The sequence below is a fragment of the Microcaecilia unicolor genome, chromosome 2 (assembly GCF_901765095.1).
Source record: "Microcaecilia unicolor chromosome 2, aMicUni1.1, whole genome shotgun sequence".
Taxonomy (NCBI): Eukaryota; Metazoa; Chordata; class Amphibia; order Gymnophiona; family Siphonopidae; genus Microcaecilia; species Microcaecilia unicolor.
The window spans coordinates 71,670,152-71,694,579 of record NC_044032.1 but is presented as its reverse complement, the minus strand read 5'-3'; the positions used below and the strand labels follow the sequence as shown (position 1 = coordinate 71,694,579).

General features: G+C 41.1%; 1 protein-coding gene across 3 annotated transcripts in view; it reads left to right on the top strand.

Annotated features, from left to right (window-relative positions):
- The first annotated feature begins 993 nt into the window (after nucleotides 1-993).
- Nucleotides 994-24,428, top strand: part of NADK2 (NAD kinase 2, mitochondrial) — a 128,382-nt gene continuing 104,947 nt past the window's right edge. For 2 of the 3 annotated variants that reach the window (XM_030193042.1, XM_030193040.1), the window contains exons 1-5: nucleotides 997-1,339; nucleotides 9,329-9,417; nucleotides 16,040-16,128; nucleotides 18,250-18,331; nucleotides 24,031-24,114. In XM_030193042.1, the coding sequence (XP_030048902.1) occupies nucleotides 1,049-1,339; nucleotides 9,329-9,417; nucleotides 16,040-16,128; nucleotides 18,250-18,331; nucleotides 24,031-24,114 (635 nt within the window). In that variant the 5' untranslated portion in view covers nucleotides 997-1,048. Of the gene's footprint in view, nucleotides 1,340-9,328; nucleotides 9,418-16,039; nucleotides 16,129-18,249; nucleotides 18,332-24,030; nucleotides 24,115-24,428 lie in introns of all 3 variants that reach the window. The other variant, XM_030193041.1, reaches the window with a different exon arrangement.

The window sequence follows — 24,428 nt, the reverse complement described above, 5'->3', positions numbered from 1 at the left end:
AGTCTGAATATTGGGCCCACTGTGTCCCACAAATTTTTTACATTTCATGGGTATCCAGACAATTTATTTGTGGGTTTTGTTTTGGGGTAGAAAGTGATCTTGCATTTTGCTTCCTACAGTAGATAATGCATTTTTATTTCTCATGTGCTGTACTGCTTCTAAAAAATGTGATTTCTTAGTGTTTCCTTTTTTAATTTTTGGTCCTTTATTCTATAATTGGTGAAGATTGATCTGTGTTCTGTGAGTGACTAAAGTAAGAGATTTAAAAACGTCAGTGTTTCCAAAGTTTCCGTGTGTGAATATGGTTTATGTTGTTGATCAGAACAGACTGTTTACTTAGAAATCCATCATAAGGTTCACTGTAAGTCATTATTTGGTATATTCCTAAACACTAGTCACACCTCTATGCCTAGTGCCCCCTCCATGATAACTCTGGGCCCCTTAGCCCCTTGGGTGTATCTAATGTTAGAGCGCGCTAAAAACGCTAGCACGGCTTAGTAAACAGGGCCCCTTTTGTTTTTATGTTGCTTCTGTTTGAACTGTATTCATTTTAACTTGTGTATTTCGCTTTGTACATTGTGTTGAATGAAGCGAGTCATTAAATTAAATAATATATTCCCACTTTTTACTTTACTCGCTATTACTTTGACAACACATATAAAGTTGTCATGCTAATAACACCCCCCCCCCCTCTTTGTTTACAAAGCGGCTGGTGCGGTAACGCCCACAGTATCAGCATTGCCGCGCGGCTTTGTAAAAGTGGGGGGGTAAGTTATGTGACCGAACCTGAATCAGCTTATAAAGAAAGTTATATTTACCACGCCCACCCATACTGAGAGCCAAAGCCCGCGCGCCGCTGTGAAGACCTGTCTTTACAGACGCCCCCCCTCTCTTCCTTTCCCTTTCTTCCTCTTCCTCGCTTCCTAATGGACAGCCTAGAAATCGCCCACTTTTCAGGCGCTACCTTCGATCTACGTCGTAATGGACGTCATCGCGCAGGGGGCGGTGACTATAGAAGGAAGTGTGTGTGTGTGTGAGCGAATGTCGGATGCGTGCGGCGTATGTCTCCTCCGTTCTCTGCCTGCCTTTTTCACTCCCTGTCCACACCCCCAGGACCATGAGCTCGTACCGAAGGCTGCTGTGCTGTAAGTGCAGTGCGGCGGCGGCTGTGCACCGGCCACCCTCCGGTGCCCGGTGCTTTACAACCCGCCAACAGCAGTGCCAGGCAGTCCTGTTCCGGCCCTCCAGGGTGGCCGTGGTGGCCAAAACCACCCGCTACGAGTTTGAACAGCAGCGCTATCGGTACGCGGGACTGTCAGAGGAGGATCTGAAGGAGCTGGTGAGTTAGGACCTGTGGCTTCCAATAGACTAGAATGAATCGGTGGGAAAAGTAGAACATTGTTTTGGTGAACTCTCAAAGGAAGGCTCTGCTTTTCCCGATGCGATCGATTTTCTGAACGTTTACCGATCGTGCAGTTGATTAGCACATCCACAGCACTGAACGGGAGTGGTGGAATTGTTTTTGGACTGTCTGAGCAGAAACTTGCAGAGGGGTGCATGCTTGTTGAAATCTAGGAAGCGTGCTGTAATAGTCCAGTGAACTCTGAAGTCAGAATCGGTGGGTGTGTAGGATAGCCAGCTTTTCTCTATCTTCTGGACTTTTCGCAAAATTTAAAGATAGTCTTAAAACTGAAGTATGAAGGGAACTTTCTGATCTGAAATCAGTCTAGGACGTGAAGTGTTCTCTAAAGGCTTAGTTAAGGTGTGATAGACTGTAAAAGGAAGTTATAGGACTATATCCTTTAGGCATTTCAAAACTTAGCATGATGTCACACAGAGAGAAAAAAATGGTTTTCTTTGTTATTGTCTGTACTGTTTAGGCTGCAAAAAAGGACGGTAGCCCAGCTCTTCTAAGTCTTTAGATCTCTTCCAGTTGACATAAAACTTGAAAATTCTTTTATGGTTTTTCTTAAGTCTTAAGACTGACTTGTTTGTCAAGTCAGATTGATTAGAACTGTTAAATGGCTAGTTAGACTGCTATTAGATATGTGTTTTGCCACATGTTATTGTATTATACACATTATGTTGTATATTCCATCGTATTGTAAACCACTTTGGACTCTTTGTGGGGAATTTAGAAAATCCTGATTAGATTTAGCAAGAATGGACTGAAATTTGGTAATGGATAATCTGCCTAGACTAGAGTTTTCTACTTTAAAATTCAAATTGGGTGGAAAACTTAGATTGTGAGCCCTCTAGGGACAGAAAGTATCAGCAAATATAATGGTGATTATAATCTGAGTAATTTGTATGAATGTTACTAATTGGTTATCTGGTTTTGCTGTGCTTTTCTATCAGAAATGGATTTCAAAGTGTGTTTTTATAGTATTCTAACATTGATTTTATTATATTATATTGTAAACCATTCTGATTTACATTTTGTAATAAGTGACGGTCTAGTAAATACACGATACGTGTATAGCCCTGCATACGTCTAGTAGTGCTATAGAAATGAGTAGTAGTAACTGGTGAGAGATGGTGATTGAGTGCTTCATAGTTCTGTGAGAGTGGACCACTGCAGATACAGTCATTGAGAGGACAGCTTTCCAACTAAATAGCTCTGTGTGTGTAGATGCTTTTTGCCTTCAGACTTTAGACTAGTTTTCAAAAACAACAATTTCTCAACTGACTCAAAGGAATCCTGTTTAGAAGGTTTGGCAATTAAAATTCAATGCAAAGTGATGCACTTAAGGAGCAGAAATCCACGGGAGACGTATGTGTTAGGCGGTAAGAGTATGATATGTACAGATGGGGAGAGGGATATTGGGGTGATAGTATCTGAGGATCTGAAGGCGACGAAACAGTGTGACAAGGCGGTGGCCATAGCTAGACGGTTGCTAGGCTGTATAGAGAGAGGTGTGACCAGCAGAAGAAAGGAGGTGTTGATGCCCCTGTATAAGTCATTGGTGAGGCCCCACCTGGAGTATTGTGTTCAGTTTTGAAGGCCGTATCTTGCTAAGGATGTAAAAAGGATTGAAGCGGTGCAAAGAAAAGCTACAAAAATGGTATGGGGTTTGCGTTAGAAGACGTATGAGGAGAGACTTGCTGACCTGAACATGTATACCCTGGAGGAAAGGAGAAACAGGGATGATATGATACAGACGTTCAAATATTTGTGTCCATCTGCTATCATATTGTTGCATCCAAAAAAACGTAAAAAGGCATACATCTTGAAAGATTTCTACTGGGCTTCAAATCAGTTTGTATAGCTGAGGCAGGTGGTTTCATGGTTATTTGCTTCAGTAGCTGATCAGTAACTTCTAATCCTGGTAGGTCATGCTTTAGTACTGTGTGCTACATAGTAACATAGTCAATGATAGCAGGTTCATCCAGTCTGCCCAGTAAAGCTGCTAGAGCCACATCAAGCTAGTCTGAAGAGTGGGTTTATTACTAAGGCTGCAGCACGGTCACATTTACTATCAACACACGATCAAACCAACAGTCCAACAATATGTGTGCAGACAATGACAGCTCTTTATGCTGCTGTCATTGTCTGCACAGAATTCTGCATTCCACAGTTGCGCAGAATTTTCCCAGGAGAAATGTATTGTGTGTTGGTGCTGCTTTAGTGGAGGTAGAGAGGGAGGCTATTTGCTTTACAACCACCGCCTGACCTCAAACAAATTTATACGCACAGGTAGTGCCGTAGCGAGGGCGGCTGACACCCAGGGCAGTTCACCACTGTGCGCACCCCTCCCCTCCGGAGCGCATTTTTACCAAATGGGGCGGGCGGGAGGGCCGCTCCGCCCCGAGTGCACGTTGCTGGGAGCTGCATCGGCTCCGCTGGTTCCCTGCTTTCTCTGCCCCGGAACAGGAAGTAGCCTGTTCCGGGGCAGAGAGAGCAGTGAACCAGCGGAGCCGATACCCCCCCAGCGGCGTGCACCTGGGGCGGACCGCCCCAACCCCCCCTTCCTATGCCACTGCGTACAGGCAGGGCTTTTTTTTGAGGGGGTACTTGGGGGTACTGAGTACCGGCACCTTTCCCATTGTCTGCTAAAATTGACCCATGGTCCTCAAGATTTAATGAAAGAGCTCAGGCTCTACACACCAATTCTGCCTTGTCATAGATTCTGTGACTGGTTGTAGGTGGCCTGGCTATTGTGGGGTGGGTCCCTCAGTGATCACCCCACCCCTGAAGGACAGCCTGGCATTTGAGTACCGGCACCTTTTTTGCTGGAAAAAACGCAATGCGTACAGGGCTTCTTTTACAAAGCTGCGCTACTGATTCTTGGTGCAGCAAATGAGAGGAAGCCCATTCAATTCCTATGGGCTTCCTCTTGTTTGCCGAGCCGGAATTGCTAGTGCGGCTTTGTAAAATAAGCCCATAGTGCCTTGTAAAGTTTTCACACCCCTGCATGTTAAAGTTCTGCTCGCAATTAAAATTCTAAGTTAATTAAAATAGCACTTTGTTCCACTGATCTATACGACACACTATCCCTCAAATTCTATAAATGGTGCTAAAACTTTCATCTGCAAATTTGGGTGTATGCACAATTTAATTGAATACCAAGCCAATTAGTGCCAATAATTGGACCCTAACAATCAATTATCGGTGCTACTTGGCATTAATTAAAATTTACATGTGGCTCCAAAAAGGGGGTGTGAAGAAACAGTGTGTTTTAAGCCTGTAAAATGTATTGGATAATTTCCTGAAGTAATTTGGCCAGCAGGTGGTGTTTCTCTGCTGTAAAGCTGTTACAGAGAAAAAGATTGTTGTTTTTTTTTTTTTTTAGTTTTAGCACACAAACAGGAAGCAAGAAGCAGTATATGTTTCAAATTTTCTTGTTCTGGGCTCTGATTGACCCAGGAGCTCATTTTCATTTGAAGTGTACTGGCTTTTGCTCCAGTCTTAGCCAGGGGAAAAAAGAGACATATCTCTTTGCTGAGGCTCAGTAAACAAACGGTTATGTGTTCTGATCTTACCAGGTACTTTTTAGAAAAAAAAGTTTAGTGTTATAATTGATCCATATTTCAGTTACCTGTTATTGTTTACTGATTGCACATTTTTGTTCATTGTTCAATTTTTTTAAGACAGTAAACACGTGTTCAGTTTATTGCCTCTTTGGACTGATAAAGAATCCTGGTGGTTTGTGTGTTGGGTCTGTGAGTGCTTTCTGAGAGCTGTGGGACCACTGGGAGTGTGGCTCCAGGAACCTAGAAATCACTGGGGATAATTTGAGAGTGGGAGACTCGCCCAGAAGCGGTTGTGACCCAGTTGGTGGGAGGAGGGTGCTAGTGTAAAGCACAAGCAGCAGGTGTAGGCGGACCTGAGCTTTGCTGGGGATAGACCCTCTGAGTGGCCGCGGGGTAATCCCAGGCGGGTGGCTAGGTGTTTCATGATAGACCTTTTTGTCTTTCGGTGTTTTGTGACAGGGGGCATAGCCATGAGAGGATTGGGGGGCATTCCCACAACAAATGCAGGCTGTTATACAATAAAGGGGATCTGGGCCTAATTTAGGTGCAGGGATTTACACCAGAGTTTCATTGGTGTAAGTGGTAGTGCCTAAAAGTAGTTGCGGTTTCTGGCACTAAGTGCTCATCTATAAATGACAGCTTTGAGCACCATTTATAGAATGGTTATTGTTTAGTCCAATATACTTTCAATGTGAAAGAACAATATTATAGAAATATTGAAAAAAATGAAGAGGAATAAGATGCCAAAGAGTCTTCATTGCATAAATCTTTGCATTCTTTATTACCTCTACATCTACCCAACTGCAAAAACACCATCTACAAAACCATGTATATAGCAGGACTTTAGCTACCAGGGTTCCAAATGGCGGAACTCGATACCAAAAACCATAAGAAACATCATAACTCTCCAATTCAGAAAAGACATGAAACCCTACCTCTTCAAAAAAAAAAAAAAAAAAAAACTTCTACAGCTAATCACAAAGATAGTGTTGCCTTCCTTTCAAATCTACCTCTTCAAAAACTATGCATAAACCACCAAAACTCTACAGCTGAGCACAAAAGCTGCCACTACCTTTTCCTCTTCAAAAACTCTATGAATAATCACACAAACTATAGATGCCCTCTCCACATTGCACAACACTATTGTAACTCCACTCAAAATGTAAATTGTAAGCCACTTTTAATTGAAATTTGTGTTTGGATAATAGTGGGATACAAGAATACATAAATAAATAAGGATTATTTGGAATCATTGGTCTGTCTCCCCCTTGTTTAGATGTGCCTTAGCTACTTCTGTCTTTATCATATCTACTCTTGTTTGTCTTAATTCCACAATATTGTTGAGTATTCAGATCAGAAAATTTCATTTTGGCTTCTTGACTACTTGAGAATGACACAGGGACAAAGTTTTGACCCCATGAGCCCTGTCTGATCCCATCTGCACAAGCCTTGAACAGTTATGATTTTATATTTAAATTATTTTATTAAAGTTATAAAAAGAAACAATCTGTACAACTGTCATTGTTTGTTTTTTTTATCACAAACAATACAGAACAATGTTCTACGAAACCCCTGTCTTTCTCCCCTCAAATATCCCATCCACTATTGGGAAAACTGAACAAGCCAAATTACTTCAGAATGCTACTTAGAAAAATTCATGCTAACAGAATACCTTGGCGAAACACACGGAACACAAATGCTAAATATGTAATAGCTGATGATAAACACATATTAAATCAAAACCCAAGCAGCCACAGCAAAGAAATAGAACGAGATGCATTTCCTCCTATACCATGCAAAATATAACGATCACACATGCCAGGGATGGTGTTAGGGGAGTTCAACTAGGACAACTGCCCCCTGGCCAGAGAGAGCCCTAAGCCTGCCGGAAGCTGAAGAAGGCACAGACTGGTAGTGGGCATGGGAATCCCCTCTCAGGTTTCTCTCTTGGGCCCTAGCCATGTCTAACACCAGCTATGGCAGGATACACATTTCAAATCTGACATATTCTAATTACAAAATAGAAATTTATTTTTTTTCTACCTTTTGTTGCCTGGTCATTTTATTTTTCAGATCATATTGGTCCCAAGCTCTGGTTTGTTTCCCTCTGTCTTCTCTTAACTTACTCGCTAGGGTCTCCTTCCCATTTGACAATTTTTCTTTCTCCATGCTCACCATCCATCTTCTCTATGTACTTATCTTTCCCCATGTTCACTATTACTACTACTTAACATTTCTAGAGCGCTACTAGGGTTATGCAGCGCTGTACAATTAACAAAGAGAGACAGTCCCTACTCAAAGAGCTTACAATCTAATAGACAAGCATCTCCCTTCTCAGTGTCCCCTATATTTCTCTGTCCAACATCTCTCCACATTCATCATCACCATTCTGTCTCTATCCTTGACCCCTGTGACCAACATCAATCCTTTGTGTCCCTATGCTGTCCATGTCTAGTGTCTTCCTTCTATGTCCATATACCCCCCTCCCATGTCTGGCATTGCCCCTCTGTGCTCGTATACCATCCACATGCAGCATCTCCCCTTTGTGTCCCTGCCCCTATTCTCCCCTCCATGCTCATCATCTCACCCCCATTTTATCAAAATCAGTACATCTGAAATCCAGTACTTTTAGTTTTGTGCGTCCACACTGCGCCTTCGCCCTTATATCAAGCCATATGGTGTGATGATCACTATTACATAAGTGGGCACCAACCCGGATATTAGAAACACTTCCTCCATTCGTGAGCACTAGATCCATCACAATCAGACTATGACAGTGATATTCAAATAAGATGCAGAGCAGAACTTGCTTGCTATAAACACAAAGATCCTTTGGAAACTGGCGGTGATGTTTTTTGTTTCTGGCAGCAGAGTCACATGAAATTGCCACTTCTGAACTGGCTTGCTCAGAAGTTTCTGTGTACGCCAGCCACTTCTGTGCCCTCAGAAAATTTTCTGCTGGTGGACAAATTATAACTTCAAGACACAGTTGTCTGAACCCAGCCAAAGTAGATAAAATGATTTTTCTAAATAAAAACTGGAATATGTAGACCTGACAAGACTTCACTTTTCACATGATGTAACACTGCGCGGCGTTCTCACACTAAGATTTGCTCATATTAAAGTTTGCCTTTGTTCAGTTGCGGCTGCCCGTTTTTTTTTTTTACTCTGTATGTTGTAATGTTAACATGTGGACCTCACTATTTCACTCAAATCGATTCAAAAAGCCGATTTTTTTTTTAAATAAATCGAATCGTATCAAATCAAAACTTTTTTTAATGAATCAGACAGCACTACTTCATACCCATTGTCTCAATAGTTGGTGGAAATTGAAAGAGCTGGAGCACCAAAACTATGTAAAAAAAAAAAAAAAAAAGTGTGCACTAAAATGGAACCCCCCCCCCCCCCCACATAAAGCCTGTTTCTAAATTAAAAATCCTTTATTCATGCATCAGACTTTTTTTTATACATCAAACAACTCAACGTGTTTTTGCCATTAGGCTGCATCAGGAGATTGATAGTATACATATGAAAACCTAACTGTCAAGTGGGTAATCCAGGACCGACTTGGGAAACACTGTTAGAACATACAAAAGCAGAATAAAATTACAACCATAAATTGATCATAAAACATAATTTGCATAAGAAGCAGAGCTAAATTACAATAATCTCCCAGTATAAAAGCCTTTACTAATGATTTATAGCAAATTTTCTTCCCAAGTGTAAACATTGGTTCAACATCACACACTGGTGCAAGTTGTATGTTGTATAAATAAGATAAGTACTGTTGAAGCTGGCACACGAGAGAATGTGAATGAATCAGTATCACAGATTAACGTGATTTTCTAAAGGGCATAAAAGAAATATTAAAATTTCTTACCTAGATGAAATATTCTCACTATCACTCCTTCCATAGTATAAACATATGCAAGATGTATCTGAGGAAGGTGATAGGACCAATAATAAATTAATTAAATTAAAAAATGTGTGTATCTATATATATATATATATATATATATATATATATATATATATATATATATGTGTGTGTATATATATATATGTATATATATAATATAAATTTTAAAACAATTAGTAAAAAATGTAAGTTTAAAAAGTAAAATTGCAGGAGGAGGTTTCGGATCTGGGGGTGGAGGGGAATAGCAACAATAGCAGACAGCAGGGAGCGGCTAAAAAAATCTAAAGGGGGGGCAAATGCCCCCCTTGCTCCCCCTCTCTACACCCATAGTTTTGTTTGACCATAGTAGTTTTTTTTTTTTTTTTTTTTTAAATGGTCATGATGCATTTTGGTTGGATCGTTCACATAGTTTGTTTTTTTGTGTTTGTTCTTTAGCTTGCACTGAAGGGATCCAGTTATAATGGCTTGCTGGAGCGGCATAATATCCATACCAGGAATGTGGAGCATATTGTACATAGTTTGCGGTAAGATGCTACTCCAGATGCTTACACTTTGTGGTGAAAATGGCAGGGATCACTACTGTACATATCTTTCCACTTTTTTTTCTTCAGCTTTAATCCCCCCTCCCTCAAGCACACACCAAATCCATATGATATGTCTCAGCAACATAGAAATCCTAGTCTGAGATTAATACTTTCTGCTGTATGGCTTGCTCGAGGTGCCCAGTATCATTATCCGTTGTCCTTTATTGCATGGCTTCCCTTTTCTCTACCACAAGATATCCAGACTCTATGATTAAATTCTGTCTTTGAGCTCTGACCCTTGAGTGTTGCGAACTGTTGTGGTTTTCAGGATTATCAAAATATATATAGTTGTAATCCACGGGACACTGCCAGGTTTGTAATCCACAGGATACCTCAATTTCCTGGATCTTCCAGCTTGCCAATCCTCTCCCAGGGAGAAACCAGGTCAGTCACTTCTGCTTTCTCCCCCTTCGAGCCCCCAGTGTCCAGTTTCAACCCCGAATTGATACACCCAGCTCTGACCTAGGCGGCCACTTAGGCTGCAGCTAAGACGCTGGATTTACTGGGCTCCTCTATCTTCCCCTTTCTAGCTTCTGACCACTGCTTGCAACTGCAGCTCCTCCAGCTGCTTGGGTCTCTGAGCACTCTTCCAAGTCCACCCTTAATTCCAGGGCAATAATCACTCTCAGTATGAAGGGCAAACCCCACCCCCTTCAGCCTTCCTTGTCAGCTCCAACACCTGACAACATAGTAACATAGTAGATGACGGCAGAAAAAGACCTGCACGGTCCATCCAGTCTGCCCAACAAGATAAACTCACATGTGCTACTTTTTGTGTATACCTTACCTTGATTTGTACCTGTCCTTTTCAGGGCGCAGACCGTATAAGTCTACCCAGCACTATCCCCGCCTCCCACCACCGGCTCTGGCACAGACCGTATAAGTCTGCCCAGCACCATCCCCGCCTCCCACCACCGGCTCTGCCACCCAATCTCGGCTAAGCTCCTTAGGATCCATTCCTTCTGAACAGGATTCCTTTATGTTTATCCCACGCATGTTTGAATTCTGTTACTGTTTTCATTTCCACCACCTCACGCAGGAGGGCATTCCAAGCATCCACTACTCTCTCAGTGAAAAAATACTTCCTGACATTTTTCTTGAGTCTGCCCCCCTTCAATCTCATTTCATGTCCTCTCGTTCTACCGCCTTCGCATCTCCGGAAATGGTTCGTTTGCAGATTAATACCTTTCAAATATTTGAACGTCTGTATCATATGACCCCTCTTTCTCCTTTCCTCCAGAGTATACATGTTCAGGTCCGCAAGTCTCTCATACGTCTTGTAACGCAAATCCCATACCATTCTCGTAGCTTTTCTTTGCACCGCTTCAATTCTTTTTACATCCTTAACAAGATACGGCCTCCAAAACTGAAGACAATACTCCAGGTGGGGCCTCACCAACGACTTATATAGGGGCATCAACACCCCTTTTCTTCTGCTGGTCACACCTCTCTCTATACAGCCTAACAACCTTCTAGCTATGGCCACCGCCTTGTCACACTGTTTCGTCGCCTTCAAATCCTCAGATATTATCACCCCAAGATCCCTCTCCCCATCTGTACCTATCAGACTCTCCCTGCCTAACGCATACGTCTCCCGTGGATTTCTACTCCCTAAGTGCATCACTTTGCATTTCTTCGCATTGAATTTTAATTGCCAAACCTTAGACCATTCTTCTTGCTTCTGTAGGTCCTTTTTCATGTTTTCCACTCCCTCCCGGGTGTCCACTCTGTTACAGATCTTAGTATCATCCGCAAATAGGCAAACTTTACCTTCTAATCCTTCGGCAATGTCACTCACAAATATATTGAACAGAATCAGCCCCAGCACCGATCCTTGAGGCACTCCACTACTCACCTTTCCCTCCTCTGAGCGAATTCCATTCACCACCACCCTCTGGCGTCTGTCTGTCAACCAGTTCCTAATCCAGTTCACCACTTCGGGTCCTATCTTCAGCCCATCCAGTTTATTTAAGAGCCTCCTGTGTTGAAACTTTCACCTACTGTTAGAGTGCTGCTGAAGCCACTTTTCCCCTCCTTTCATTAAGTCAAAGAACCATGTTGCCAAGAGCCCTTTCAACTGCCCACCTTTGACTCGAGCTAGAGCAGAAATGTCCATGGGCTCTCTCCCTCTGGGATCTCCTCTACCTTCCACTGCCTGCCAGGCCATGGGCTCCTCTACAGCACCCCCTCCCAGCTGTCTCCCATCCTCTTGATCACCTCCTCCCAGTTGTCTCCTATCATCCTGATCAAGCCCTTTCAGATCCTCCTCATTTCCCCTAGGATTCTGGGACTCGTAGTGTGGGTAGCACTTCCTGGTCCTACCCGGTGCCTCCCTCAAGGACTGCTGGGACTTGTAGTCTTTTGATCCCAATAACCTCAGTGGAGAAGGAGATGAGCTGCTCTCCCGAACTGGCCTGGATCTTTTGGTTCTGGACCTTCTGGCCCTTTACTCCCATGGGGTTTTTGGGTACAAAAGGGACTTTCTCCTTCTTGCTCCCTCGGATTCCCAATCCACGCTCCCTGCCTGATCACAATAGTATAATCGTTAAAAGCCAATATAGGCAGATTTAATGAAAATTTGATTATGGTTTAAACTTTTATGGGTTTCCTTATTAACAGGAAGCCTGAGTCGTAGGAGGCAAAGGCATGCCTCATGGCTTTTGAGCACATACTAGCTTGCAGGTCCCATGCGGATTTTGTAAAGTTAATACTGCAGCCTAAAAGACCTATGGTTCTTGATCAGCCAGGAGATGTGGAAGGTACCAGGAGGGAGAGAAAGCAATACAAGATGAAGATTGTTTTCTTACTGTAATTTTTGCAGTAATTCATAGCTGAAGTTCTCAAATACTCAGATTTCATTCAGTTACTCATTTTCTCTCTACTCCTGGGGTGTAAACCTTGTTTCAGCTCTTATTTTCATCTGTTAATAAACTCCCAGGACTCCTTTAAAAATCCCAAATATCAATCAGTGCTCTTAATTTTGTTTCTTTTTGATCTATGACTGCCTAAAGTGAAATGTAACCTGGAAGTGTTGGTGGATGTCGCATGTTTTTTGTTTTTGAGGTTGTCTCATCAGACACATTGATTGCCATTCATGTATAGATTATTTAAGTTACTTTTTACACATCTGCTTTACTCCTTTTTCAGAATGCAGGCCTGTGAAAAATAGACTGGGGTGGGGGGAGGGGGTTGAAGGGAGAGAGTGAGAGAATGAAATGCTACCTCCTTTCTTGGATTGTGTGGATTTGTAAACATTTATTCATGAAAATGTTTGAAAAGTAAAAATTGAAGTGGATGTATTATAAAACATTATCAAAGTGAGGTTTGCTAAAGAAGTTGGGCCAGACGTGAAAAACCTGAAAGAAATATACAAAGATGATCCCATGTGAAAGTTTTAATTTTTTAAGATTTCAATTTCAGGTAGAAACCACAGTGCTTTTTTTCAGAATCTTGTTTTTATTATTATTAGCATTTGTATAGCGCTACCAGACGCACGCAGCGCTGAACACCTGACACAAACAGACAGTCCCTGCTCAAAAGAGCTTACAATCTAAGTAATACAGACAAACAAGACAGTTACGGGTGAGGGAAGTAATGGGTGAGAAGGGAGGAAGGGACAAGGGGAGGGCAATTGTGGCTAGGAGCTAAAAGCAGTGGTTTCTCATTTATGATAACAGTTTACATAAAGAACCATTTTGTGAATAAGATACATGTTGAGCAACGGTGCACAGATTTTAAGAACTGGAGGAGTTGAGGGCCATCAGCTGTTCTTCACCATGTATTCTGATCAAGATAGCTTCGGTTCTGGAGATTTGTTTTACAGTTGCCAATGCCTCTGTGGTTGCAAGTTAGGTATTGTCAGATGCCTGATGAGTCTCTGATAGTCTCATCAAATGCTGATGTTTGCAGTGTTGCCCTGAATAAATGGAGCCATATGCTCGCCAGAGATTGTGTGACTCTAGCAGCAGCAAGTTTGTGCTAGTAAAATGTATATTAAACCCAGACAAGTCTACAAATAACACTTGAGATTTATCAAACCATGGATCACAGCCTTATTTTCTAACAATAAATGCCTGTTCAGTGATATTAAAGTTATGTTGAAACATGTAACAGGTTGCCCATTAAGCAGGCAGTTAGTCATCCACCCAGATTCCACACCCTCATGGCTTTAACTTTCTTTAAACACCAGGATACTATCTACTGCTTTAGAATGTTAACAGACTTCTGCACGTGTCCTTAAATCGAAGACTTAAGGACAATCCATAGTATGATGGTGACCATGTGACTGAAATCCTGAAACATACAATGAACCAAAATAATTTACACACCTTCAATGCAGGATCATCAAAACTTCACCAGCTTTTTGCTCGTCGATCATGGAGCTGATTCCAAGATGGCGCTGTGAATAGACGCACCTGTGTTTGCTCCTGGAGGCTGCTGTGTTTGTGAGTTTCTCTCGGTGCCTCTGTAGCCTCGTTAACCATGGGGAAGCGGAGGGGGAAGGTAAAGGAATTTCCCTCGGTTCCTGTGACCTCCTCGACGATGAAACAAACAACTTTGCAATTTCCCAGGCAGCAACCGGGTCCTCAGGGAACTTCGACCCCCTCTGCAGCTCTCGGCCCTTCGGAGTCGATTGAGAGTGGAAACGGGGCTTCCTTGAGCCCTGTGGAGCGAATTGCACCTCCCCAGCCTGGAAGAGAGTTGCTGGCTGTTCAAACAGAGACAGACGCCGAAGTGGCTCAGCTGGTCCTGTCTGAGGGTGTGACTGCAGCAACGGAGATAGATTCTCAACTTCGGGGAAACATTACTACAACAGGCTTCAAAGGTATTGCCTCAAGCTATTGTTTCCAAGTTAGCTCGGGCTGATAGTCTAACTCAATCTCCTCCTGTGGCTAGTGGAGTGATTAGACCAGCAATTGTGACGCTGGAGTCACTATGGGATATGGTTTACAATATCCAAACCTCTATGCAAACTACTTTAAAGCAGAATTCTTCTGATATTGAAGTTCTTTCTGAGGCTGCCCTGCTTCAAGCACAAGTGACTGCACAACAAACCCAGAAATTGGAACGTGTGGATATCAAAATTCAAGAAATGGGATCTATAGAAACAGCTTTGGTTAAAGACAATAATTTCCTACATAAACGACTTGAATACCTTGAAAATCAGACTAAAAGGCTTAACCTTAGGTTTCTTAATTTTCCCAAATCGCCATTAATTTCTCCTTTGGAGATGGTTAAAAAATATTTGGTGGACATCCTGGGAATGGATAAGGACTCACTCCCTCCCATTACACGGGCTTATTACATCGGGAGTACTGGAGTGGTGGTGGGAAATCCCCCCGTAATAGGGGAGGGAATGAATCTTACCTCATTCCTAGAAAGCTCATTAGAAATAGTTACTCAGAGGTTAACTCTGCTTGCCACTTTCGCGTTGGAGCCTGATAGGAATGCCGTACTACGGCTTTCGTTGAGACACTTAGAAAATCTGTTTTTGGGCTCAAAGGTCCGTATCTTTCCAGATCTCTCACAGCCTACACAGATGAGACGAAGGGCCTTTTTGGAACTTCGCCCCAGGGTGGTAGCATTGGGAGCAAATTTTGTTTTGCGATTTCCTTGTTTTTGTAATGTGGTGCTTGAGGGTAAACATTTTCAGTTTGTAGATCCAAAATAGTTGAAAGAGTTTATTGATGCAAGAGTTGATGTGAATATAGTAAACCTTCCCTAATTTAGCAGGCTGGGGTCTGAACCAGAGCAAGCATCTATTGATTATTAATTTTTGTATCTTTTTTTCTTTTTTAATTTCCTTAATCTTGGAATCAAATTTCTTTAACTTGTGGACAAATGGGCTGTAAAGATATATACTTATCATTTTTGTTTCCTAATGTTAAATAATGCCGATTGCATATTCACTTTATGTGGTGATATATTGGAAAATTTAAATAATAAAAAAAACTTCACCAGCTTTTACTTGGAGCTGTTTCATGGCATTGATACATAATTCCTAAACATGTTGCTGTATGCAAAAGAGCATTTCTCATTTTATTATGTTTTATTTATTTAGATTTTGCTCACACCTTTTTCAGTAGTAGCTCAAGGTGAGTTACATTCAGGCACTCTGGATATTTCTCTGTCCCAGGAGGGCTCACAATCTAAGTTTGTACCTGAGGTAATGGAGGGATAAGTGACTTGCCCAAGATCACAAGGAGCAGCAGTGGGATTTGAACCGGCCACCTCTGGATTGCAAGACTGGTGTTCTAACCATTAGGCCAGCCCTCCATCTCTGTTTGTTTCAGTGCTTATCAAGCTTTCTGTTACCTCTAGAGGTGCTGGCTAACTTGGAAATCTTGGCCAGGTTGAGACCCCAAATGTGGATTTTGTGAGCCATTTGGGAAGCCCTGGTCTAATTACTTTCCTCTGTTTGCTGAGATAGGTGCATGCAAAGCAAGAGATGCTTGTGGCTGAATGTGGGATCCTTACATTTGACTGAGTAGCACCAGAATGCTCTGTTTTGGGGATTGGGTTTCCATCAACAGCCTTTCTTTTTTTTTTTTTTTTTCTCTAGGAAGGAAGGAATTGATGTTCAGCTGGTGAAGCGGAGAGAATATGATGAAGAAACCGTTCGGTGGGCAGATGCTATAATATCAGCAGGAGGTAAACATGTTTTAATTCTTAGTGGAGCATGTTTTTTGTTTGTTTCCAGGTCTACTGATCAGCAAACATGTTGCATGGGCCCTGATTTATTATTTATTTATTTGTTGCATTTGTATCCCACATTTTCCCACCTATTTGCAGGCTCAATGTGGCTTACAATTTTCCGTCATAGCATACGCCATTCCAGATTACAGATACAATTGGTATTGTAAAGAAAACATGGATGACATAATAAACAATCAGGTAAAAAGAGAAAACATTCAATTGGTATTACAAGGAAGACATAGTAATAGTAAACAATCCGGTATAAGGAGAAAATATTCTAAATATTAAATAAGTGATGGTGTATTACAGTTCCTACTATGAATCATTATGGTATGTCTTGTTAAAGAGGTGAGTCTTCAGTGCTTTACGGAAGTTATTTAGGTTGTGAACTATTTTCAGGTCAGGTGGTAAAGTATTCCACATCTGCGAACTCATGTATGAAAAACTGGACGCACGTATTAATCTGTATTTTAGACCTTTACAGCGGGGAAAGTGAAGATTTAGGAATGTGCGTGCTGATCTTTTAGCATTCCTGGGTGGTAAATCAACAAGGTCTGACATGTAGGCCGGGGCATCTCCGTGAATTATTTTATGCACCAGAGTGCAAACTTTGAACGTTATCCGTTCTTTAAGAGGAAGCCAGTGTAGCTTTTCTCTTAGAGGTTTGGCACTTTCGTACTTTGTTTTTCCAAATTATAAGTCTGGCTGCAGTGGTTTGGGCTGTTTGAAGTTTTTTGATTATTTGTTCTTTACAGCCGGCAAGAAGTCCATTGCAGTAGTCTAAATGACTTAGTACCATTGATTGTACTAAATTACGAAAGATTCCCCTAGGAAAGAAAGGTTTTACTCTTTTGAGTTTCCACATTGAGTGGAACATCTTCCTTGTTGTATTCTTCACATGGCTTTCAAGTGAGATTCCGATCAATGGTTACTCCAAGAATTTTCAGGGTGTCTGAAACGGGAAGGGTAAAGTTTGGTGTGGATATAGTGGTGAAATTATTTGCATGGTATTGTGATGCAAGTACAAGACATTAGTTTCAGTTGAAACTTATTAATGGCAATATGTTTGATTTGTGACAGAAAACCATTTGATAAACTGGGCCCACAGGATTTACAGATTCTCTACAAAGGAGCTAAAACTTACAGATGGTTATAGATCACATATTAGAATTACAGGTGTTGCTAACTGCTAGAGATATTCTAGATACCATTCCCTTGATAATACTTCTTCTTTTTTTTATATATATTATTTTTGAAAAATGCATGAAACAAGATTACAAATCACTACCCCCCCCCCCCCCCCCAATAGCCCTCTCACAGTAACAGCAAATAGCACACTGTGACTCTTAAGTATGTGGCAAACAAAGCAGTTGATGCAAATACTTATTCTTGATGAGTCTAACATATACATTCAGTGGAACTTAAATAAGCTTTCATTTCAAAACATCTAATTCTAATAGAGAGCTTTCATAGATTCCAGGTGAGTTGAAACACCTGGCTTTGCCTTCAAACTGCCAAATACAAACTAAACGTTAAAACTGTTTTTTCTTTCCCCAGTTTGAAGGACCTCATTCACTGACTGCAAGTGCAGAGTTACTGTACTTGTATAGCTTCTTGGGATTTTCTTTCGATCTGTTTAAATTATGTCTGTTACCAGGCTTCTCCCCCCCACCTCTCCACCCTCATCTGATCAGAAACAATAGGTGGTTTTGTGTACACAGGGATAGCTGAGACTTAGTCTAAAGTGACTGATTAACTGTGTTAGACTTTTTTTTATTTTTTGTAAAACATGAAGTAACTGCTAGTGAACGAGTGAGTTTATGAATGCCATGGAAATTTTGATTCTAGGTAATGAGATAGTTTTAATGTTAATTTTTTTTTACAAAACTAATCTGATTGTGTTATACAAGGATATTTTCCTCTGGTTCAGTTTCCATTTGCAGTTGTCAAATTTGCTTGTAATTACAATGTTAAAACTTTGAGAGAGCTATTTTAATTTAAGTGCTTTTCTTGTTTTGGTATCTGCATAATTTGATGTGAAACAGCCAGGTGATATAGATAATTGTTTCCCTCCAGGTGATGGCACAATGCTGCTGGCTGCCAGTAAGATTTTGGACAGGTCCAAACCAGTTATTGGTGTAAACACTGACCCAGAAAGGTAAGAAACTGAAACCTCATTAAAAAAATGTATTTGTTTCGTAGAGAGAATCGATCTTTAATCAAGCATTAGTTACATGACACTGTAGGATTCTCATTTGGACATATCAAAGTACAGGATTCCTGCTTGTATCTTACCAAAGTTTTGGCTCTTTCCAAAGCTGGTGATATGGCAATTACTGGAAAAAGGGGTCAGAGCTGGGACTTTCCCAACTGTGGCAAGCTCAGAGACTAAGCAAGAGTGTAAGCTTTTTAAAACATTTATTTGGCCAATTGTATCTCTGCTCGTGTACAAATCAAACACAAATAGCCCTGAGCATTGATTGGGACCCCAAAAAGGGAAACTATGATAAAGCTAATAATCATCATTACATGACTCGAAAAGGCACAAACATCAGCACTGTTCCTCCATATATGGTAAGCAGTTCAAGTCTTTAAGGGGCTGGGATCAAAACTGAGCAAAACACTGGACAATTTACTAATTAACATATGAACTACTATATAGTACCATTTAACATCTTCAACCTAAGTATAACTATATATTAATTGCACCACTGTAACTCTGACACTGAAATCATCATCTTACATCATATCACATGGTTAATTACTTTGCATTGAAAACATGAAAACAGGATACATCTGCAGTTGCTGCAAAATCAAAACATATTGCACAAGTCAGGCCCTCAGTGAAAGGTGGTCATAGTGCTAAAAAATACTGTACCAATATCTTATACTGATTCTGGCCTTTTGTCATTTAAGTGCTGCACAATTGATACATATATTCTCATATTATCAAATCACAGTAAGCTTAAGTTCGAAGCCCCATAATTAATTTTCCTCAATGTCTCCTCTTGCCGCGGCCTAGAAAAGCCAATTGGCCATCTAGGGTACTTGGAATCAATCATCTGTTAGTAACCTTTAAATTTAGGCCACATCTGATACAAAGAGCAAAAGCATTGCAAGGAACGTGGAGGGGCATTTTCAAAAGGGACGTCCATGTTTTGATATGAACGTCCTCACAAAACGTCCCGATCTAGGGGCGGGGAAACCCGTATTTTTGAAATAAGATGGATGTCCATCTTTCGTTTCGAAAATACCGTCAGAGACGTCCAAATCCTTAAATTTGGTCTTTCCTAGACTTGGTCATTTCTGATTTTCGGCAATAATCGAAACCAAGGACGTCCGTCTCAGAAACGACTAAATGCAAGCCATTTGGGAGGAGCCAGCATTTGTAGTGCACTGGTCCCCCTGACATGCCAGGACACCAACCGGGCACCCTAGGGGGCACTGCTGTGGACTTCATAAATTGCTCCCAGGTACATAGCTCCGTTACCTTGTGTGCTGAGTCCCCCCAACCCCCCCCCCCCCCCCACAAAACCCACTACCCACAACCCTTACAGGTGAAGGGGGCACCTAGATGTGGGTACAGTGGGTTTTGGAGGGCTCGCTATTTCCTCCAGAAACGTAACGGGGGGAAGGGCCTGGGTCCGCCTGCCTGAAGTGCACTGCACCCACTAAAACTGCTCCAGAGACCTGCATACTGTTGTGATGGAGCTGAGTATGACATCTGAGGCTGGCATAGAGGCTGGCAATCAATATTTTGAAAGATATTTTTTGAGGATTGGAGGGGGGTTAGTGACCACTGGAGGAGTAAGGGGAGGTCATCCCCGATTCTCTCTGGTGGTCATCTGGTCATTTCGGGCACCTTTTTGTGCCTTGGTTGTAAGAAAAACACGACCAGGTATAGTCGTCCAAGTGTTCGTCAGGGACGTCCTTGTTTCTTTTGATTATGGGTCGAGGACATCCAAGTGTTAGCCACACCCAAGTCCCGCCTTCGCTACGCCTCTGATACGCCCCCTTGAACTTTGGCCGTCCCTATGATGGAAAGCAGTTGGGGACATCCAAAATCGGCTTTCGATTATACCAATTTGGATGACCCTGTGAGAAGGACGCCCTTCTTCTGATTTATGTCGAAAGTTGGGCGTCCTTCTCTTTCGAAAGTGAGCCCTATAGTAACGTAGTAAATGACGGCAGATAAAGACCTGTACGGTCCATCCAGTCTGGCCAACAAGAGACAGTAAGAAAGGAAGATAAACAGCACTATTCCAATAAAGGGGTAAAGAATAAGGTGTGCAGCCAAGATCAGATCTGGTAACCAGCTAGTAAGCCAAGAAAACCAGAAGAAGTGTGACTGTGAGAAGACAGGTATCATCAAAGTGCTCTGGTCAGAGAGGTTCAAGCAATACCCTCAAACTCATGACAGTCATAATGGTGTCTAAAGTCGAAAGAGAGTTAGGAAGAAGTGTGTGGGGCTTTTTTTTTCTTTTATTTTTAACGTACTACTTTTCGGACAGAGCCCAATTCTTTGCATAAAGCTTCTATAAAGGAAGAGGTTATATTGATAGAATTGGCAAGGGTATAAGTCAGCTTGGTCAATTATTTATGGTTGTAATAGTCATTGCTAGAATACTAGTTAGAGACATAGCTAATGAAACAGCCTCTGTTCAAGCTGGTTGACCTCACTGTTAAGAGAGAAAATGTCCATAGACTGTGTTTGCTGTACAGGATTTACAGGTAAAGAATTCCACAGAAACAGAACATCTGACATCAAACAACCTATTGTACAAAGACTCCCCCTCCCCCAAAGGCATAAAAGTAAGCAATATGCCCACATAGGAGGAGTCAACCAAGGGGTAAATACATTTTGGTATAAGCAAAGGAAACAGGAAATGGGTAGTAATATTAGATGTCTGAATTGTTGAGGAACGCAATCTTGCCGTGACTGACTGTATTAACAGAGGTGAACAATTTCTTATTCAAACACGTTATCCTCACAAAATACTGCCCATTCCTAAGTGTTCACATAAATACAGTTAAGGTCTCATCCTGTCAAGAGCTTACTTCGCCTAAGGAAACAATAAACCATACACTTTTCAAGAAAGAATTTCTATCCTCATGCTCTTCTAAGAAAGACTTTGACCAGTGCAGACCAGGTTACTCTGGACATCTTCAGGCTGGGCTCACAAGTAGAGGTGTTAGTCTGGGTGACCATGCTAGAATCTCGTATGCTTTTACATTTGTATTCCACTACCTAATACAGAAACCTCCGCCTCTAGGTGAGGGCAGTGGTTCCCAACTCTGGCCCTGAGGGCACCCCAGCCAGTCAGATTTTCAGGATATTCACAATAAATATTCATGAGAGAAATTTGCGTGCTTGCACTGCCTCCACTGCATGCAAATCTATTTCTTGAATTGTGGATACCTTGAAAACCTGATTGGCTGGGGTGCCTCCAGGTTCAGGTTTGGGAACCACTTGGTTAAGGTGTACTTATGAGGTAGCATCTATTGCATCAACCATGGCCCCATCTCTTATCAGCAAGACATATCTTGTTTTTATCACTGCAGTCATGCCAGGTCTGTCTCCAGCTGAGAGAGTTTCTTGATCTGAGTAAAAATAAGGAATGGTTATAAGATTCAAGACAGGATGAATATATACAATTTTCAAAAATCACATCCAGTAGAAACATATTTCTTTCAATTGACCTATCCAATCTCTTACAATATTTTTTCAAACTTAGTAATAATTCTAGTAATACATACAGGACCATACTTAATAGTTCTAAAGAATAAACCCCTAAAGCAACACTGAGAATAAGTCCTTAATTTCAAGAAACAAAAACAAGCTATAAGCTTTATTTTCCAATCTTATAAAACCTTGTTTGCAAGTGTGAGACAGCGATCTTGGTGACAGATGACTCCACAACAGTTGTTCATTTCCCTGTTGTAGCTGATGAGGAGAAAGTCCTGGTGCTGTAAACTGTGTGGAACCATGTTGGGCTTTGATATTTAACTATGAGACTTTTTTAAAACGATAATCACACCGTGAATCCTAATTAGTCACACCAGTATATCAGTGCAATGTTGTATTTTATAACATGTTCATGCTTAAATAGGTTAAAAAAAACTTATTTGATGAACAACTTGTTAAGAGAGTGAACTCAATATGAGCCTTTTTTATTGCAAGGTTTCAGTAGAGACTTGTGCTGAGGCACCTTTCATTTAGCTTAGTCATCTGTAGGGGAGGTCACCATCCTCCAGAAAGTCTGTGAATGAAAGGCTTCAACAGATGTTAAAAGAAGGTTTTGTAAAAGTTCACCACCTAATTCAAAAAAGTAAAATCAGTTAACACACATCCACCATCCACATTGTTTGCAGTGTGGGCCTCATACTTGTTTAGGCTACAGGTCAGTCACTCTGCATAACTTCTAGCAAACTCTGTTGTTGTTATTATTATCCTCTGTCCCTTTTTTCCAGTCTGTTTAGTGTCCTTATTGACCTTGATAGCACAATTCTTTAAACTGAAATAAAATTATTTGCAATTCTTGCCTATCCTGAAAGTGCATATCATAATTCATAGACACTCCTCTACAGATACCTTCATATGCATACACGTCACACATACCTTGTTAACTTGCAGGTTCCTTTTTTTCTATATATTCTGCCTAACGTGGTATCGTTTGTCGTCTGCTGACATTCATCTTATTTCTGCAATATGACTGTTCACAATGTTATTTTACTATTGTTATGATGTTAACACAAATTTCACAGTGGCAGCTAACAAATTTAAATTTTCTCATTACCTCAAACAGCTCTTGAACCCTTATCCTTAATAGCTTTACGGCAAACGCTTCTATGGATACAATTCCTTTATCTTACAAGTTCCCTAAGGATGTGGAGGGTTTACGTCCAAGTCCCTCAGCTCTTTTACAGCTTTACTCTGTACAGTTCAAATCATGACTGACATTGTGAATTTCTAAATTACACAACTGTACACAGGACGTGCCACAAGCATGGCACATATTAGAACAATCAGTACTAGTTATAACTTCATTTATGAAGAGACAAATTAAAAAGATAAGCACATAAGCATCCTAATTTAACAATGCAAAACATTTACAATGTGGTGTTATGTATTAAGTTTTGTTTTTTTTTTACATAATTTCAAAACTAATTTGACACCTTACAGTATTATTCATTTTCCTTAAATATTATTCCCATTACTGCTTCTACAATTTGCTTTGTAACAGTAAATGTCAGACAACAAACTGGTGCATATTAGCTTTAGTATGTGGAAAGAGGAGAAACACAGTTATATAGACAATTTAAAAAGTCAGAAAGGCATTACCTTCTTAGTTGGACAAAGTAGGACAAGGCACTGACACTGGAATCAGAATATAAAGAGCACAATATAGTTTAGAATAGGCTTGCCCAACCTATGGGCTACAGGCCAAAACCTGACCCGCCAAGAGCTTTTAGCTGCTCTTATTAGAATCCATAGGGGAGCCAGGAGGTTAGATGACTGAATCTAATGCATGAAGAAAAGATGTATAATAAATCGGGATTCATATTGGTGAACACATGTATAGTTAACTAGAAAGCAGACAGCATGATTAGGAAGACTGAAAATGGATAGACTGTGTGTGACTTGAACTCAGAAGATGAATGTATGTAGAGTGGAATGTGGTGTTTTGCAAAATGTCTCACACTACCCACTTGCTGCCCAGTAACTCTCTCTTATAATTCCAGAATTATCTCTTGAGGTTTGAGTAATTTCTAATGGCAAATTTAACTCTTTGCTGCTTCATCCTGTCTTGTGGAGTGTAATACTGTTTTTTTTTTTTTCCCACCACCCATAAAAAGGTCTGAAGGCCATCTCTGCTTGCCTGTGCGATACACATATGCTTTTCCTGAAGCACTGCATAAACTCTATCGTGGTGAGTTCAGGTAGGATTCTGTGGTCCTTTTAAAGCATCCTTTATACACATGATCAACAAGTGAAAAACCTCATCACTTAACTAGAGCAACTAAACTGGCCAACTCAGGAATACAGTCTTTTTTTTTTTTTTTTTGCTTGCCTTTGAGTTCTTTGACTCTTAATATCCAACTCTTTCCTCCTGCTATCTCTCATGCTCCATCTCCATGCTTCCCATCTTTCCTTCCCACCAGCGCCAAGTGCAGAGCAAGTGAGAATTTCCCTGTCCCTACATTGTTCCTTTTCTTCTTCCTTCTCTCTTTCTTTTGCACACACTGAGCAACAT